The 20,112-nt window shown below is 39.3% G+C and overlaps 1 protein-coding gene across 1 annotated transcript in view; it reads right to left on the bottom strand.

The window, feature by feature from the left end:
* glg1a (golgi glycoprotein 1a) overlaps positions 1-20,112 on the bottom strand; it is a 247,916-nt gene that overhangs the window by 185,303 nt on the left and 42,501 nt on the right. The window contains exons 3-4 of the mRNA XM_039762406.1: positions 18,031-18,117; positions 4,204-4,419 (exon numbers count right to left, since the gene is read on the bottom strand). Of these exons, the coding sequence (XP_039618340.1) occupies positions 4,204-4,419; positions 18,031-18,117 (303 nt within the window). The remainder of the gene's footprint in view (positions 1-4,203; positions 4,420-18,030; positions 18,118-20,112) is intronic.

The raw sequence follows: 20,112 nt of genomic DNA, 5'->3' as shown, positions 1-20,112 counted from the left end.
TATATATATATATATATATATATATATATATATATATATATATATATATATATATATATATATATATATATATATATATAAATATATATATATATATATATAAATGCCAGCAACACTCATGACAATGACAAAACAATTACATTGTCAATCATGTTACGTTATTATTAAAATGTTTCCTTTTCTTTTTACTTCTCCGCTGCCAAGTGTGGTTATTTTTAGATAGATAGATAGATAGAGATAGATATGAGAACAACACTCATATCAATGACAAAACAATTACATTAACAATCAGGTTACGTTATTTTTAAAATTTTTACTTTTCTTTTTCATAACCTCTTTAACACACTACTTCTCCGCTGCGAAGCGCGGGTATTCTGCTAGTTTATTACTAAAATATGAAAAAGTTTCTGTTTTAACCATGTGTTCACACAGATTACTGTAGAAACGGAACACACATGAAATGAGTGTGTTCCAAATAATCTATTATTTCCACTCTAAAACTCCACTTCACTCCCAGATAATCAATCAAGGCATGAGGTGGGAGAAGTTCATGTACGTTCGAAGTCGGGGTTGGGGGATGGAATAGCCGGCTGCTTGCAGCTTGGGTTTATCAGCACATTTAGATGAACAAAAGACGCTGGGGGAGAGGTGACAACGGTTTTAAGAAGCGAGTTAAGGTGGGACGGATCTACAAGTTTTTCCGAAGGCTCTGGTAATTCTAGTGTTATATGATTGGGTAACTACTTGACAGTAAGTATCATGAAATATCAATAGTATTGATATCAACTACAAATATTCTGGTATCATAATATTCCTACAAGGGATGTCTCCCACCAATCTCCTACATGTGCATAACATATTTAACTGATTTGAAAATAAATCTGGTTAAAAAAATAAATCTGTCTTAATCTGCTCCGCTCCTTTCCTTAAACCACTTTTTGCATACCATTGGTCAGTCAGGACTCTTTCCTAAAAGTAAAGGCAATTTGAAAATTAGGCGGTAACTGCAACAGAAAGCAGCTGATGCAATATAATACAGAACACTCGAGATGGCTTATGCATTGCTTGAACAGGCAGCATAATTCAGTGCTCTGCCATTAGTCTAACTGGTCAAGTTCAAATGAACGCAGACTCTTTGCTGTGGGACTGCATCATTGTTGAATAATTTTCCAGAGACATTTACTGAAATTCACCGTGAAGGTAGGCTGGTTATTTACTTACAGAAAACTAAGTATTTCACTGACTGAGTGCATTTGAATTGAAGGTCTACATTTCCCCCTCTTTCACTGCTCAAGAAACTGGTCTTCAGTTCAAACACACTGTACTATAGGAATGTGCCCTTCCTGTTATGCTGGCTTTTCCAGAAGTATTAACATTATTTTAGGAAAAGAAATGCATGTACTTTTTATGTTCTAAGAATATGAATGAATAACAAACATGTTAAATGGGAATTTTTTTTTTTTTTTTTTTTACAAGAACATTTTTTTTTTACATTGATACTGTCCGGAGTTGTTCATTGTTTGGTCCCATTCATTTTGAATCTTAGTTATATTTTTTCTTCATGAAAACTTATACTAAAAACTTTTCTAGGCTACTACTGAAAAATACATGGGTAAATTTGGCTTTGCCTGCTCCTCTTCAGTTCACATTCATTTATGTTAAATTTAAAGGGGAGAGTTCCCTCAAGTTTCAACATGAATTTCAACATGGAGCCTTGATATGTATTGTTCTGATCCATGTGTTACCCATGTATTTGCACTGTTAATTGCAAAGGCTGACTCATTCATTTAAGTCTTGAAGCAGGCTACACTTACATCCAACCTTATGAATCAATGAAGAGGTCTTCAATTAAAAAAAAATTAACATAAACACATACATTAGAATAGAGTGCTCCGATTTAAAAAAGATTATTTTCAATAACATGTTACACACAAAAATATCAATCCTGTATTGCTAAATTTATGGCTTGAATGAAACCTGTACATGTTCACTTGCTGTTTGCAAGATGCTGAACAACTGTGGGGGGGGCCTACTTAAGAAATATAAATAAAGCCATGAAGCCTTGAAGATCAATTATAATTCTATCACTAACATTTTTTCCAAAGCAAAATTCAAGTCATCCTGAATGTATACATTAAATGGAGATTTATGGATAAACTGTGTTAAAGGGGCTTCTAGATAGACATTAGCTTTAAAAATAACCATTTGAGCAAATACTGTCACCAAAATCAAACGGATCATGCTACATTTTTAAATGTATATATGTAAAACAACACCCCTGAAGAAAATGAGAAAGCAGATATTAAGATCTTTTATTCTTTATGAAGAGATGTAAATCATGTTTGCCGATTTGATTTGGTTACTTTTGTGATCTTTTGTGTTAACAGTTGCATATATAGTTTATGCTGTCTGGTAATGTTAATGTGCTTTTTATATGTTTACTTCTGCTTATTGCAAAAAAAAAAAAAGATATAAATGATAAATTAACCAATAAAAAAGACTGATGTAATTCCCAGTTTAGCTAAATAATGGCATCATTAAATATGTAAAGCTGAAAATATCACTGTAAAAAATAATTAAAAAACAGCCAAATAACTCACTTAGAATAAGAAATAAAGTATACCAAACACTACAGAAAGTGATCAAAGGGGCAAAAGAGAAACCAAAAAAATGCTAGTACAGCAACAATAGCAAGCAATTTTTGAGTACAACTTCTGTAAATAGAATATAAAAGGCCTTATGAACCATTAGATGCACAAGGAGAAATGACTGAAAATGAGAAGGAAATAGCAAATGAACTAGATAAATATTTGTAAAAAAAAAAAAAAAAATAGATAAAATTCCTCATGCAGAAGTAAAAACAATCTTCTGAGTTCATTTATTTAAAATTAAGAGAGTCAGATGTACTTCAAGCCCTCAATAAGACCAATTAAATGCCTACACATGATGGGATATTACCAGTTGTATTAAAAAAAAATAAAACACATCATTTATGAACCTTTAATAAGCATACATAAGCAGTCACTTCAGAGATGACTGGAAAATTGCAAATATTAATCCAATCTAGAATAAGGGAGATGAAATGAATCCTTGTAATTATATACCAATATGTCTTTCTTCTATATAGGGCTGGGTTGGGTGATATGGACTTACATTGATAATGTGATTCATTTAAACAAAACTGTAATGTGTTTTGAGAACATATCAGGGTATATTGAATATTAAAGACTTAAGATCAGAACAATATATGCCATAAGCTTTCTCACATTAACAACATGAAACATTAGCAAAGGGAAAAAACCACCCCACCCTCCCCCACCAAACTGTGATAGCATTGCCTCAAAGAAAATTCTTAAAACAGCAAGTTTTTTTCCCCAATCACTTATTTTACGCCTTCTTTATTTAATTTTCCACAGCATTTATTGTTTTCAAAACCTTGCCTGCCTTGCTAGCATCAGTGTTTCTCAATCAGTAAACATTGCTATTTCTCTCTATTTGACTATTTTCTATAAGGAAACACAAAGCTCTTATTACCTTACAAAACAGATTGTAATACATGTTCGTATATATTATGGATTTTTTGATTTACATAACTTCTAACCTTTCGAAAATATATATTTGCATATATGTGGCTTTTTGGAATCTGGTCAGAGAGTCACAGAATAGAGGATGACAGAGTAACTCTTATTGCTCATTTTCAAAACAAAAAACAAATTCCAGTTCAGGCTGATGGTCTAGAATAAATATACTGTAAATAATGAACCAGAACAGTTACATTTACACCAAACATTGAGTAAAAACAATATGTTTATCATGCTTTTGACGGCTCAAGTTAACAGTTTTAAAAAGTTATAAACCACTTCTTGAAAAAGAATTATAAAAGTGTGCTTTGAAATACGGTAGTCACTACCGATCTCTTACAATGAGTATTTTTGTGTTTTATATTTGTAATTCATTTAGACCATTTTGCAGATATTAATAAGGTAAAAACAGTACTTCCTATTGATCGGTGTCAAAAAAGCCAAATTAAATCCACTGTGATTCAATGATACTATAATAAAATGTAAAAAGTTTTTAAAAGACAATTAATAACTACACTACACTTTTGTGAAGCTACTTTTATTAATGGTACAGAAAAAGTACCTACACAAAATCTTTAGACTCCTGCTATGCAATAAGTTTCCGCAAGACTGCATCACTTACCTTCTCGCCTGTTATAATGCTGCCACATTTCAGAATGTTAATATCTTCTTTGCAGCTATCCATAAAGCCACAGATGAGTCTGTAATCACTAAAGACTATAGCAGTCATTTTGGTAATGTATTGATGACACTGGTACTCTGTAATGTTTCCACGGTGATCAACTAAACAGGACACTAAATAGCCTTTGCCCCTTTCTTCCTCAGCACATTCTTTAATCTGTTGGAAGAAAAAAAAATCAAATTCTCACTTTTCAGAAATCAGACAATATTAAAATAAGCTTTTCTATTGAAATTTCTTAAAATCAATTGCTGTAATGTATAAGAAATTTAATTTCAACTTCTTTGTCTGATTTATTCCCAATGCTTGAATAAGCTTACTAGTTTTTAACAAAGGTTTCCCCCACCCCCAAGAAGTAATACAACCACTAGTTCACTTTGTGAGGCCTGCAAATCATAACAAAGGAAGTACCATTTCATGAAGATTAAACTTTCACAATGTCTTCAAGTGCTGACTCAATGTTGTGCCTTCTAGGTAATTTTTGATCCAGATCTAACAGAAGTTTTTAAATACATTTACATTTATTACTTAACAGATGCTTTTATCTAAAGCGACTTACAAAACGGGTAAACAATCGAGTCAGATTTTTTCAGCAAAGCATTTTATATTGATTAATCATTTTAACCTGTAGTAGTGATTATTAAGTTTTTGAACAGCTGAAATTTTTAAAAGATGAACAAACATTACATTTAATGGACAGTAAAACCTACTAAAATACACAGATACATTACTGGCCAAGAGTTTTAGAACACCTCAGGTTTATGTAAATGCTCATAGTTTAATATCATAGTGTATCATGAAATCAAGGCATACAACAAATAAACAATGGCAAAGTCAAGGAATTATTAAGTATAAAAAAAAATTGTTAAAAAATGGTATTCACATTTTTGATTCATTAAAGTGGCCACATTTTGTTGATATAACAGCCAAACATACATGTGGCCTTCTTTCTATAAAGGAAATAGAATATTGGTCAGAAAGATCTTCCCACAAATGTGTTGCCTTTCTTACACCGTTCTGCCCAGTTTATCCCAAACTAACTCAATGGAGATTAAGTCTGAAGACTGTGCTGGCCAGTCCATGTTTAGAAGTATACCACCTTGTTCTTTTTCTCTCATTGTAGTTCTGACATAGCCTTAAGGTATGTTTATGGTCATTGTCTTACTTTAGGATGAATCCCTGACCTACTAGACATACACCAGAAGGTACTGTGTGGTGCTATATAATGCTGAGGTAACCCTTTTGGTTCCAACTTTGCCTTCCAACAGAACACCACAGACCATCACACTTCCTACTCCATGTTTGACAGTTGGTGTCGCATACTGAGGGACCCATCCTTTCACCAACTCGGTGTATAAATACCCTGTGTAATGAACTGAAGATTTAAAATTTTGATTCATCAGTCTATAAAACTTCTTTCCAATCTGCAGTCGTCTACAGCCAGTTTTCCATAGCCCAGGCTAGCCTCCCAGTCTAACAACTAATCGTCACCATTGATAACCGATTACTAAAAAATGTTGGCAACAATCACTTTAATCAATTAGTTAATTACATCATTAGGCCAAGTATGATGTGCTCCGCAATTGCATCACTACTACTTTCAGTTGTGAACACATTAAAAAAAAAAAAGGCAGATGGTAAGCAGGTGCCAGAAAAGACAGAGTAAAATAAGACTTCCAGAGTTTAGGAGCACTTTACTCTGAACACAGAGGGGAAAAAAAAGGTTGCGAGTTTCAAATGTGTAGGTCTGACTTCTGTGGTGTAGGGCCGGCCATTTATCCCGGCCAGTACCCCCAAGCCGCCAGGTGGAGCCCTCCCTGCAGTATGGAGGTTCCCCGAAGACCAGCAGGGCATCATGGACATTACAGTTTTTATACGCAGCCCTGCTGGATGCCATGGGAGCCACTAGGAGACGCTGCAGGGAGGAACAGTGTTCATTTACCCTACGCCCCGGAAGTACGTCAGAGTCACATGGACATGGGGGAAAAAAAGAAAAGGATTTTTTAATCTGACCCGGAAGTGATAGGAGATCACATGGACTGAGGATTGGAACACTTCCGGGTCAGGGACAATAAAAGGATTGTGGGAGCTCCCAGACGGGGAGCTTAGCTGGGTGGTAGGAGGGCAACGCATCTGGGAGCTGGTGGAGAGTATTATTGTGATCATTACTATTGTATTGTATGAGTATTGTGGAGGAGAGGGTGCTTTGTGCACTGTACTGTGAAAATAAAGTAAATTATTGAACTTTTATTTGGTGTCTTGACGTTTGATCGGAGGGTTCAAGGGAGCGATAGTGCCCCCTATCTGTCACACCTCCTATGGCATGAGAGCACAACAGAGATGCACAAACATACCATTCCAGGCTCTGTGTTACTTCAGATACAAATACACAACACAGTCTTTGCTGGGTTAGGAATAATGACAGGACTTTCGTTTTGAAGTGAAAAATAATTTAAGTCATTGTCCAGCCTTCTACAATGCAAATGAAACACAAGTATATGCAACAGAATTGCTCGATGGGAGACTAAAAAAAAAATGTGTCATTGGACACTAACTAGTAAACGTTCAGATATTCACTTGCCATTTTTGGGCAGCTTTTTCTTTTTTTAAATTATGGTGCTGCATTACATGCTTCCATACATGTGTAATGTTAGATTGTGTGCTTACAAAAAATGGATGCAAAGAAATGAAAGTCCCTTTTCGATCAGAAATCAAACTCAGAGTGCAGTGGTGTATATCTCTTTCCAAGTGAAAAGATAAGAGAGTGGGGTGGAAAAACAAAAGTTCCACAGTATTTAGCTATCAGACTTCAACTGGCTTTTATAAAGTATGGAGGAAGACACGAAAATGTACAAGTAGTCCTGCACCAAGCCTACTTTAGTTGGTAAAACCGATTCTGTGGCAGGATCACACAATTTCAAAAGTGAAAATATAACTGAACACTCCCAACAATTAATGAAATGTGTTGGCTACAAGCAAATGTTCCAAACAATCTGCAGTGGTTAAAAAAAAAAAAAGACAAATGATAATGCAAATATATATAAACTATCAGTTAAAATAAACTCGGCATAACACAGCAAAGGGAGAACAGAGTTTCACGCAAAATGAAACTACTTGTTTTATTAACAAAGGAAAATAGTCTGGACATTCCCCTAATCAATCAATCAAGCATTATGGTGTAATATTGTGGTGGCCAAATATTTACATGATGCAATGGCAGTAAACTCTCTTTCACAGAAACTGAAGGAAACAAAATTCATGTTCAATTCTGAAGTGTGTATTTAGTGTGATTCTATATAAATAAGCCAGATTAAGAGTTTAGTTAATTTATTGAAGACTATTATGTTTTTAAGGAAACTGTGTGTGTGTATTCATCGCACAACCTAAACAAGAAGTGCTTCTAAGTGTTTTATTTCTCTTTATTACTATTTGTTTCTAATGTTATTATACAGTCGTGATCAAAAGTTTTGAGAATGACAAATATTGGTTTTCACAAAGTTTGCTGCTTCAGTGTTTTTAGATCTTTCTGTCAGATGTTTCTACGGTGTACTGAAGTATAATTACAAGAATTTCATAAGTTTCAAAGGCTTTTATTGACAACTACATGAGTTTATGCAAAGAGTCAATACTTGCAGTGCTGGCCCTTCTTTTTCAAGACCTCTGCAATTCACCCTGGCATGCGGTCAATCAATGTCTGGGCCAAATCCTGATTAATGGCAGCCTATTCTTGCATAATCAATGCTTGGAGTTTGACAGAATTTGTGGGTTTTTGTTTGTCCACCTACCATGGACCAAAATTTCAATGTTTTGTTCCCTGAGCCACTTAGTTATCACTTTTGCCTTATGACACAGTGCTCCAACATGTTGGAAAAGGCATAATTTGTCACCAAACTGTTCTTGAATGATTGGCAGACGTTGCTCTCCGAGGATATTTTGGTACCCTTCTTTATTCATGGCTATGTTCTGAGGCAAAAGTGTTAGTGCACTCCGTTGGCTGAGAAGCAACACCACACATGTAAGGTCTCAGGATGCTTTAGTGTTGGCGTGACACAGAACTGATGGTAACGCTCGCTTTTTCTTCTCTGGACAATATTTTTTCCAGATGCCCCAAACAATTGAAAAGGGGATTCAGAGAAAATAACTCCATTCCTCAGCAGTCCAATCCCTGTACCTTTTGCAGAATATCAGTCTGTCCCCGATGTTTTTCTTGGAGAGAAGTAGCTTCGCTGCTGCCTTTCTTGACACCAGGCCATCCTCCAAAACTCTTCGCCTCACTGTGCATGCAGATGCACTCTCACCTGCCTGCTGCCTTTCCCGAGTAAGCTCTACACTGGTGATGTCCCAATACCACTGATGAATCAACCTTAGGAAACACCCCTGGCATTTGCTGGAATTTCTTGGGTGCCCTGAAGCCTTCTTCACAACAGCAGTGGAAATAGGTATTTTGGGGATTAAGTTAATTTACATGGCAAAGAGGGACACAGCAATTAATTGCAATTCATCTGATCACTCTTCATAACCTTCTGGAGTATATGCAAATTGCCATCATAAAAACAGAGGCAGCAAACTTTGCGAAAATTAATGTGTCATTCTTAAAACTACTGGCCACAATTGTACATTGTTAAAAAAAAAAAACTATTTTGTTGAAAATATCAACAAGTAGTTTTTTCCCCAGTTACCCCATGCTTGAGGCTGTTGTGCTGTGAGGTGCCTATCAGTCAAGCTGGTGATCCTCAGGAACTTGTCTTCTGTTTGGGTTCTGACTTTGGATGTGCCAGTTCTCTTCCTAACAGTTTCCCCCAGTTTCTAATTGCACTTAGATTGTGTAGGACACTGTTCACTGACACACTGATTTTTTTTTTTTGCGCAATTTCTCTAAATGAAAGGTCTACACTTCTAAGAGTTATAATACTCTGTCTCATTTCATTTATTAAATGAAATTTTCTTGCCATTATCACTGGAATGTACAACTTTCTACAGTATAATATTGTCCAAGTACCGTGTTTCCCCGAAAATAAGCCCTAGCATGATTTTTCAGGATGCTCATAATATAAGCCCTACCCTGAAAATAAACTCTATTTACGATCCCAAGCAGACGCCTTTGGATGAGCGATAAACGCCTACGGTTACCATATGTACACAGATGAACAGGAAATACTGGTATTTTGATCCTCCGACAAGACGAGTGCAAAAACTAAAGATCTATTCTGTCGAGTACAAGAAAGGAATTGTGGAGGAGTACCAGGGCAAAAATCTTACTGCTTTCTGCAAAGATAAGAAGTTGGATATCCAAATGGTCCGACAATGGTGAGCAGAGTACAACAACCCGAGTCAACAGGCTTTCAAGTGAAATGGATAAGAAGCACAAGTGTGGATCCGGTTGGTAATCATTATTTCCTGAGCTGGAAGACATGATCTGTGAATGGGTTGCTGACAGGAGAGCAAAGGCTTTGGTTGTGCACAGGGCTGATATTCAAGCATTTGCCCTTGCAATGGCACCACAGTTAAAAATATACCCAGAAGAATTCAAAGCATCACTGGCTTCCTTCAGTGATATGTATTGGCTGTATGAAGATTGACAACACCGTTTAACACTAGATTTACCAGAGCCTACGAAAAAAACTGGTAGATCTGTCCCACCTTAAAACACTTTGTACCTCTCCGTCAGCATCTTTTGTCCTTTAAATGTGTTAATAAACAGCAAACAGCCAACTATCACATCCCCCAACCCGCACAATTTTCTCAGCTCAAGTCTGTTTACCTGCATGTCAGTTGCTTAGAGTTGTATTGAGTGAGAAGTCAAGCAACTCTGCCAACGACGGTCCTAAGCCCGGCTGCAAAAGGAGGAAGGTGGTCACCCTGCCGAGGTGGCTAGAACCAGGAAACCGGGGAAATTAGGCACGTAACCAATGGATAATCGAAATTCAAGTATTGCAATTCATGCTACCGCATATCAGGGGCAGCTGATGTGCCAGTGTTGAGGAGCCAGGGTACTGGTGTGAAGTGGGCTACTGGCCGAAGACCCAAACTTTCCACGCCGAAAACAGAACTTCGCATCGGCGCATGGAACGTCCAAACTGGTCACCACGTCGGACAAAAGGAAATCATTGCGAAGGAATTGACAACCTGCAAAATCACCATCGCAGCGATATCGGAATTACGACTCACAGGATCAGGGACGATGGTGGTCCAACCACCGGCCATCGACGATCAAATGACACTTTTCTACTCAGGTGGAGACAAAATGAGAGGCAGGTGTCGGATTTATGGTTACCAGTCACGCGGCCAGGACTGTGATTGCATTCCAACCAATATCCAACCGCCTAGCAGTCCTCACCATTAAAGGCACTATCAAAATCCACATCATCTCCGTCTCCACTACAACAGAGACCTGTCAGGATCCAGTCAAAGATGATTTCTACAACCAACTACAACAAATGCTGGATTCCCTCCCACAGACTCATGTGATCCTCCTGGCTGGTGATTTCAATGCACACATCAGCACAGATCGAACGGGATGGGAAAACTCGATGGGCCGGTTTGGACACGGACATATCAATGACAATGGATTGCGTCTTCTATCCATCGCCAGCGCCAACGACCTCCTTGTGGGGAAACAGCCACTTCCAGCATCCTCTGAAACATCAACTCACATGGCGAAACCCAGCTGGCAAGGACTCTGCAGTTTTGGACTACATTTTGGTCAACTCCAGGTTTCGATCATCGCTCAAGGACGTCCGGGCGATGCGTGGTCCAGACTGTGGATCGGACCATTACCTTGTACGTGCCAAGTTCCAACTTCGACTGCAACGGGCCAAATGCAAATCACGTCCTCCGATCAAGCTGGAGTGGAAAAGTCTCGTAGACCCTGTCCGCAAGGCCGAATTCCAACTCCAGCTATCCAATCGCTTCGCAGCATTGGCACAATCAGAGGATGTCAACGTCGAAGAAAGACCAATTTCAAACACCATCATGGACTGCGCCAAGGAAATGTGTCCGTCAATTCGCCATCGAACACAGCCATGGATATCTGATGAATGCTTGGATATGGTAAACGAACGAAAGCTAGTCAAACTGCCCAATTTCGAACGATATCGGCAGCTCAACAGAGAAATCCGCCGTCAGACGAAAGAAGAGCGAGAGGCCTACTGGAACCAAGTGGCGGCCGACCTGGAACAGGCAGCCTCCAAACATGAGTACCACATGCTCTATCGAACTCTTCGACGACTGAGTGGAAAGGCCAAGTCAACAAATAACATCCAAAATGCAGATGGAACCTTCGTTCAATCACCAACAGAGCGCCTTCAACAATGGAAACAATTCTTTGAGGAGCTCTATAATCACCCCCCACCACAAGGTGCACCCCATTGGAACCACCAAGCATCGACCCGCCAGAGGTCCAAATGTCTGATGCTGAGCCAACTATGGAAGAGGTCCGGACTGCCATTCGAACTCTGAAAAATGGCAAGGCACCAGGACAGGACCAGGTCACGGCTGAAGCTATCAAGGCTAGTGGGGATCCATTACTTCGATTGCTCCTGCTCATCTGAACCATCTGGCGTACTGAACAAATACCACAATCATGGAAGAAGGCCACCATCGTGCCAATTCACAAAAAAGGAGACAATCGAGACTGCAAGAACTACCGAGGCATCAGCTTGCTCTCCATTGTTGGAAAGGTCTTCATGAAGATCATACAATTAAGGCTGCAGTGGCACCACGAACAGACCAGTCAGGAGGAGCAAGCCGGATTCAGGCCAAACGGCGGCTGCAGTGACCAGATCTTCACCCTCTGTCAACTGATGGAGGAAAGAATCCGATGCGGGAAAAGAGCAGTCATTGTCTTCATTGACTTTCGATCTGCCTTTGACTGCGTCCATTGGCCAGCACTGTGGAAAGTACTGGAGACCGAACTTGTGCCTCAGAAAGTCATCAAGCTCCTCCAGGAAAGCTACGCTGGGTCCTCCAGCCAAGTACGCATCTGAAATAAATTATCTGAGGAGTTTACTATCCGAACTGGTGTCCGTCAGGGAGATGTTGTTTCTCCACTGCTCTTCAACGTCGTAGTCAACGCCATCATGAGAAAGGTCTTCGAAGGCAGACAAGGAATCCAGTATGGTGAGGATGGCTTTCTGACTAATCTCATGTTCGCAGACAACAGTGGCATCCTGGCCGGTGACGACGCAGAGGCCACGGACGTTCTCTACAACATCGCCAACATCGCCCAGCCATATGGATTGAAAATAAACACAGACAAGACGAAAGTGCTGACAACAGACGGATCGCAGACCAACGTGCAACTCGATGGTGTGCAGATCGAGCAGGTCCAAAAATTTAAATACCTTGGGTCGCTGGTCCAGGAGAAGAAAGTGGCGTCCAAAGTAGAGGTCCACAGTCGAATCGGTCAAGCAACCGCAGTATTTGCTTCCCTAAAGTGGTGCCTGTGGTGACCAAAACTCGACTCTTCAGAACTCTGATTCTGCTAATTCTCCTCTATGGATCCGAGACGTGGACACTGCTCAAGAAAGATCGCAACAAACTTGAGGTCTACCAAATGCGATGCCTGCGACAAATCCTACGAATCTCACTCCGAGACCGCATACGAAATGAGGAAATCCGTCGCCAGTGTGATCAACAGCCAACAATTGAGGAGCAAATCCAACGACGACGACTACAGTGGTTTGGCCACGTCTGCAGAATGGAAGGCAGCCGGTTACCACACAAACTCCTCTGGTGCGATCGACTCACACAGTGGAGAATCCAAAGAACGGCACCAAAAAAAACGTGGCTCAAGCAGGTCGAAGACGACATCAGAAACCACCGACTCAACCTCGACGAGGCCAGAACAGCCGCCATGGATCGCCTTGCATGGAAACACCTGCAAAATGAAATCCGACAAACATTGGCACCCACAGCAGCGTACGGGCTTAGGACCAGGTCCAGACCAAACGCCAGCTAGGGACCAAAGAAAGAAAAGAAAGGGAAGTCAAGCAAAATAACACCTTTTATAAATACTATATTATTATTTGGAACACTTGCATTTCATGTGTATTCCGTGTCTACAATGATATATGTAAACACATCGTTAAAACAGAAACATTTTTCATGTTTTGGTAATAATTGACAAAATGTAGACATGAAGTGTATAATGTGTGAAGCCTGAATTCCAAATATCAAAGAAACACTTTCATAAAAGTCACAAATATAACAGAACAAATGCACTTCCATTCAAAAATATAACTGCAGAAAAAGCACCCGTGGTAGGGTGCGACATTGACACGCAGTTGCTACGACAGCTCACTTCTCAAAACGGACTCGTCCGGGATCGAACCTGTGAAGCTTTGATTACCAGTCAACAGTTAATACCGTTGCGCCCCCAAAGCTGTCATAGCAACTCCAAATAACGATGTAGTATTGATAAAAGGGGTCATTTTGCTTGACTTCTCACTCTATACAACTCTAAGTAACTGACACGCAAGTAAACAGACTTGAACTGAGCGGGGTGGGGGTTGTGATAGCAGGCTGCTTGCTGTTTGCTGCTTATCTACACATTTAAAAGGACAAAAGACGCTGAGCGAGAGGTGCGAAGCATTTTAAGGTGGAACAGATCTATGAGTTTTTTTTTTTGTTACAGACTGAAATCAAACGCTGCTTCTTTTTGGCCAAATACACTGTCATCATGGCACTGCCAGATCTAAACAGCAGCATGGCAAAATGTTCACCTGCAGCTAAAGTCACTTCAGCATGCAAAGTCCCATTTTACTTTATGGAGCCAAGCAGAGTTGCATTTCAGTCTATTAGCCAGCGAAATCGCTGTGAAGAAGCTGTCTGTTGTTACGGTCCTGCCTTTGTCTAGTCTGAGAGCAGTCAAGGGACATCATATCTTTGATTACCAGTACAACAAATATTTCTGAAGAGGCATCAGCCACAGCACTGCTCTTGTGAAAAGAATGGAGATAAATGCCATCAACTCAGAGAGGGAGAGGCAAGTTCATTGTACCACGTGAGCGTCACTGAGAGAATAAAATTGAATAATAAGAAAACAAGTGCTAACTTTTACAAGTACCGTAGATCCCGTTATATAAGCCGAGAATTTCGTCCTAGATTTTTGGCTTGGAGTTTGGGGGTCGGTTTATACAACGAGTATCTTTTCAGATTCAAGATTTCCAGCGCAATGCCGGTTTTGCCAATGAATACAGAAGTAAATTATGACAAAACCACAGAGCCATCTTTCAGATGAAGAAGTAACTTTGCATGCCGGTACTTTAAATTAAAATAAAGAATTTATTCAAAAAAGTATTTTAGTTGTTGACTTTATTAATAAAATTTATAATAAATTATCAGGAAGTTTAAAATAAAAATTTTTGTTTTGATTTACAACCAACATCTTGCGTTATGATCCGAATGCGGTCACGTGTATCCAGATACATGTGTTTGTGGATGTAATTTCGGTCATTGCAGTGATTTACCTATATATACCTATATATATATATATATATATATATAATTCAGTAAGACCATGCAAGCAAGACACATCATCGCTAAGGAAGGAAGAGAAGGCAAAGAAAGCGATCACAATCGAAACGAAGATGGAAATTGTGTGGAAATATGAGAGTGCTGTTCGTGTGACCGATCTCGCTAATATGTACAGCATGTCGAAATCCACCATCTTGACAATTTTACAAAGAAAAGATCTGCATAAGGAGGCTCCTTCTAAACAACAACCATCTTCCGTTTCATTCTCCTCCTCCTCCTCCTCCTCCCTTCCTGCAGCCCAAAGATGTTAAATTAAATGGTGAGTACAGTATGTAATTGTTGTTTCTAGAGTAGAATAGAATGCCTTTTATTGTCACTATACACTATCTACAATGAGATTAAAAGCTGCTCCTTCAGTGCTGAAAAAAGTTCTGTATAGTGCTTGTATGGTTGTTTTTTTTAGCCTTAGCATAACGCCGGATCTGCGGCCCTACTTCTGCTTTCTTTCCCTCCTCCGTCTGCATCGTCTCCTAGACCCGACAACAATCCACTGAGAGCCCGTTGGTCTCGCTATGTTGTCTGGGATGTTGTGCGTGTGATGAAAAACACTCGAAACAGATGTCTGGCTCTGGACACTGATGTCTATAAGATCCTGACGGGTGTAGCGGATGTTCGCCAAACCAATCGTGCACAAACAAGGAAAAAAAGAGAGAGAGAGAGAGAGAGAGAGAGAGAGAGAGAGAGAGAGAGAGCTAGCCACGTACATGCCTGCCTGCCTGCTACTGACGGGGAGGGAGGTTTGCATGCATGTATGTGCCTTCCTGCTACTGACAGGGGGGAGGGGGGTACAGCAGAGAGAGAGGAGCCGCGTGCCTGCCTGCCTGGCTGGTTCATTGTTCTCAGTCAGACGTGCGTGCTTTATTTGAGCTCTCTTTGTGCTCTATAGTATTTTGTGTGCTTTTGCAGTTAACTATGGCTTCTAAGCAAGTGAAGAGTGGTGAGAAGAAAGTTTTGAAGAAAACTGAAATCGAAGAAAGAAATTATTGAAAAGTTTGAGCATGGCGTTCGTGTTACTGATCTTGCTGCCGAGTACAAGAAGTCAAAATCTACGATTTCGACTATTCTAAAGCAGAAGGAATCTATTAAAGCAGGTGATATTGCAAAAGGAGTTACAGCGTTAACCAGGCAGAGGCTTCAAGTGCTGGAAGAGGTGGAAAAACCGTTTACCAGTGTACTCATTTACCAATTTGAGAACCCTCGTGCTTTCAAGCAGCACAATGTAAACAAAGCCAGACTGCCAGTAATGTGGAGGACAAACAGGGCTGGGTCACAAGAACTTTTTTTGGAATGGCTGCATGAGGCTTTCGCTCCCACCAGCTAAACAGCTAAAAACACCAGAAACCCAAGAAATCACAAGAGAAAACCCCTGAAGGAAAACACTTCATGCCAGAACTCGACTCATGCAAGGTTAGTTTTCTTGGTGGTTTTTGTATTACGGATTTTTTAAAAGTTAATTTTTCAGTTCATAGCGTGATTAGTTGCAATGTTACTTTTCTCTATTTTCAAATGTTCGCTTTTTTCCCGCTGTGCTTAAAACTCATTTTAAAAAAAAGTGTTTACAGCGATTGGGCTGTAAGGCTAAAATAGGGTGATCTTGTTACTTTTTTGGCTGCTTGTGGTTGGTTTTTAAATACGGATTTGTTCTAATGTTCCTTTTTTTTTTCTGCGGTGCTTCAAACTCAGTAGGCAATCCGAGAGCGTTATTCATTTCTCCTTGCTGCTGATTGACTGCAACCCTGTGACACCTCCAGCTGAGTGGGTTTACCACCGCGGAGGGAACGTGGTTTGGGATGGTGCAAGTAGCCAATCCAGGAGCGTTATTCATTTCTCCTTGCTGCTGATTGACTGCTGCCATGTGATGAGAGTCCAGCTGAGTGTCCTCGTGTTTTCCATTTTGTTATTGTATTCATTTTGTTATTCTTAAAGGTGCTCTGCACCTTCTAAGTCTTCTGGCACTAAGCCAAAGCGCCAAAAGAAGTTTAAAACACTCCAGGAGAAGGTTGAACTACTGGATTTGCTCCACGCTACTATGACATTAATGAAAGCAGCGTATGCTACATAAAGAACAAAGCAGTGACCTGGAGTACCGTATCTAAGTTTCTGTGATAGTGCTAAAAAGGTAACTGTAAGGAATAAAAATATCGTCAGTATGGAATCTGCCTTGGTAATGTGGATCATCAACTGCAGGAAAAAGAACATCCCATTGGACAGTAACATCATCCGCAAGAAAGCACGGAAATTCTACCAGCAGTTCGCTACAGGAGACAATGTAGCAACTTCCCATCACAATATTCCTGAAACCTATAAAGAAAAGCCAGTATGAAACTCCACCAGAAGATAACCAGTCCAAAGATACAACTCCTCCTGAGGCGCCTGAAAAACGGGCACCACCCGAGGAGTTTTAAATCCTCTGCATCATACTGCACAGCTACTTCATCATCCTTCATCATTGGCGAGTACCCATACATTTTACTGTATTTTAATTAAATAAATTATGTATTTACTCTACTTATAACAAAGAAAACGCGCTTGCATAAATTATAGTACATATAGAGGTAACATTGGAATTTTACATTCTAGCACCGCGGGAGACATAGCAATACAGTACTATACAGTATATGGGTTTACTTTTACATTCCGTTTTTAGGTAATGTATTAAGGTAATTTTTTAGGTAATGTATTAATGTATTAAGCTGAGTTTGCAACAAAATTAAAGTGCTTTGGGGGAATACTGTATGTAGGGTTTAAACTATAAAAACAGGCATTTAAAAGGCATTTTTTAACCACATCCAAAAGTCGCAGTTTTTCACAATTCACAGGTGCTCTAGGAACGTAACCCCCACAAATTTGGGGGTGTACTGACTTACAAATAATGATATAATGTATTATTTACCCTGTACAACTCTAGACACTTCACAAGCTGATAAGGAGCCTTTTAAAATTTTCCAATATTAAATATAAAAAATTGCTACTGCCAGGGCACTAGCTCAGATAGGGAACTACTCATTCTATCCTCCATTGCAACAAACTGAAAAATTTTCCCCAAAATCTAAGCATCAATTTTTGTTATATTTTTTTCAGCAATATTTTTATGTGTAATAGATTAGAAAGTGGACAGATAAGATATAGTGAACTTCTAAATGATAATATCTACCAGGTTATTTCCATTTCCTTTACTGGTGTAAAATACTGTACATTTGAATAAGTTCTGGGAAAAAAAAAAAAACAGCATACCTCAGAAATTGTGCTTTTACAGACATCCACTGCTACAGACTCAAACTTGGGATCAGTTGTTAAGTTAAGTTTATATTTCCATAAAAGCTGAAGAAAGATAAAAACAACCAACATTAGACAATTCTGTTAATTTTTTTTTAAAAATATACCTCAACAAGACGACACATAAACCTATGAAAAATAGTGACACCAAGGACAATATACAGTCTTAACATGCTATGTTTTGAGAATAACGTGTAGTAGAGTTTGTGAAGACCAGCAATCATTATTTTAGTTTGGAAAAATGTTCTGATTACATACATTTTCTTGATTTTTATTGAATGTTATTGCGTTTTAATTTATGCAGTTCCCAGATGTAGACTGGAAGTGTCAGCAAAGAATAAATGGAAATTCGAACCGTGAAAAACCTGGTAATATACAAATCACAAGACTGCACAATCTGATTTTGTTAGGCCACATTTTCCGTTAGGGACAACCAACACCCATGGTGTAGCTTCCCCAAATAACCTGCAAATCATCAACTTCTTTACATTCTGCTTTAAAATGTTGTGTATGCCAAAGATCATAATTTTAAAAAATCCACTAAGAGCAGAAATGCAATTCTAGGCTCTCCTGCAAACTTAAGGTACACCATGACATATCAACTGCAATAGCCCGAAGGAGAAGAGACAATAAGCACCCTTGACAAAGTTCACTTCAGTCTTTCTGTTGATCAGTGTCAAAAAAAAATCAACTGTGACTCAATGTTGTGCAACAATAAAATGTGAACAATTCCATGAGGTCAATAATTTTTATAGGCACTGTATGGCCTAACTAATAATTCTCTTCCAATCAGCGTGCAAACGGACCAGACCTAATGAGGAATTTCATCTGAATTGGTATATTATCTTATTTTCTCATGAATCTAGTAATGGGCAAACAGGAGTTTTTTAAAACATGTTACAACTTAATATACATTTTTTACAGAAACTTCCACAATTTTGAGGCCTCCTGAGGAGTCAGAAGCATTAATTAAACTGTGATCCTCTGGACCACACCTACCGTGTAATCTCTTGTGGGACAACACACCAAACTGGAGAGACAAGGCCATTTTACTTCTAGCAAAAATCACCTTCTACAAGGTACCATTTGATAATCTACAAGGTGCAAAAGCACATCTAGACAGGATTAGCAGAATGCCACAGTCACCTAATATCTATGCAAAGAAAAAACACTTGATTTACTGCTTCTAGGCTAGGTCAAACTGCATATGTTCCTTCTGTGTGAGGTATGACAATGACCTACAGTGCCTGCTCCAGCACCCTTGCATATGCAATCCTAGGAAGACCAAAGAATGTATTTACTCAGTAACTGGAGCACATCTGTTATTATAAAAATAAGGGGACTGAAATTCTAGTTTACCTGTCTTGAGACACTATCAGCACATTAAGAATTTCCACAGTTAAACGTTGTGGCGGATGGCCAAGATGCCAGCTGGGTTGAAGGACAGAGGGAGACACTGTGTTTGGGACATTATGTCCACTAGAGGACAGTCTACCTGGATTGCTACAGCATCACCGATTCCCGAAGGGTCGGCTGGGACTTGTAGTTTAGAACAGCCCTGTTGGGTTCCTTGGGTGCCTCCAGGGGGTGGCTGCAGGTGTATCTGGATCCTTGGAGGAACCTCTTTTGCCACACCTGGAAGTGCAGCCAGAAGGAGGTCAAGAAACACCTGGAACACTTCTGGGTGTGCTATAAAAGGAGCTAGAGTCAAGTGGTGGAGGACAAAGTTGTACAGAGTGGTGGCAGAAGAGAAAAAGCGGAGAAAGAAAAAAGAGAAAGGAAAGGGACTGAGAAATTGGGGTTTGTGCACTGTGTGCTTAAAATAAATAAATAAATAAAAAAAAGTGTGTTGTGCTTGTGGGACTTGTGTGTCGCTGAGCCTGTCTGTGTCCGGATTAGGGGGCTGTTTGACCCCTGATTTTCCACAACGTGCTTAACTGCCTTCATCCAAACTTGCATCTGTTCTCTATCATTCTTCTGTGCAAACCTCCAAATCTGCCTAACTGTGGTCGTTTGTCTCCCATGTCATGTGCTTTGTCT

Source organism: Polypterus senegalus, chromosome 9 (genome assembly GCF_016835505.1).
Source record: "Polypterus senegalus isolate Bchr_013 chromosome 9, ASM1683550v1, whole genome shotgun sequence".
Taxonomy (NCBI): Eukaryota; Metazoa; Chordata; class Cladistia; order Polypteriformes; family Polypteridae; genus Polypterus; species Polypterus senegalus.
The sequence above is the reverse complement of the archived record's forward strand: the minus strand, read 5'-3'. Positions and strand labels throughout refer to the sequence as shown.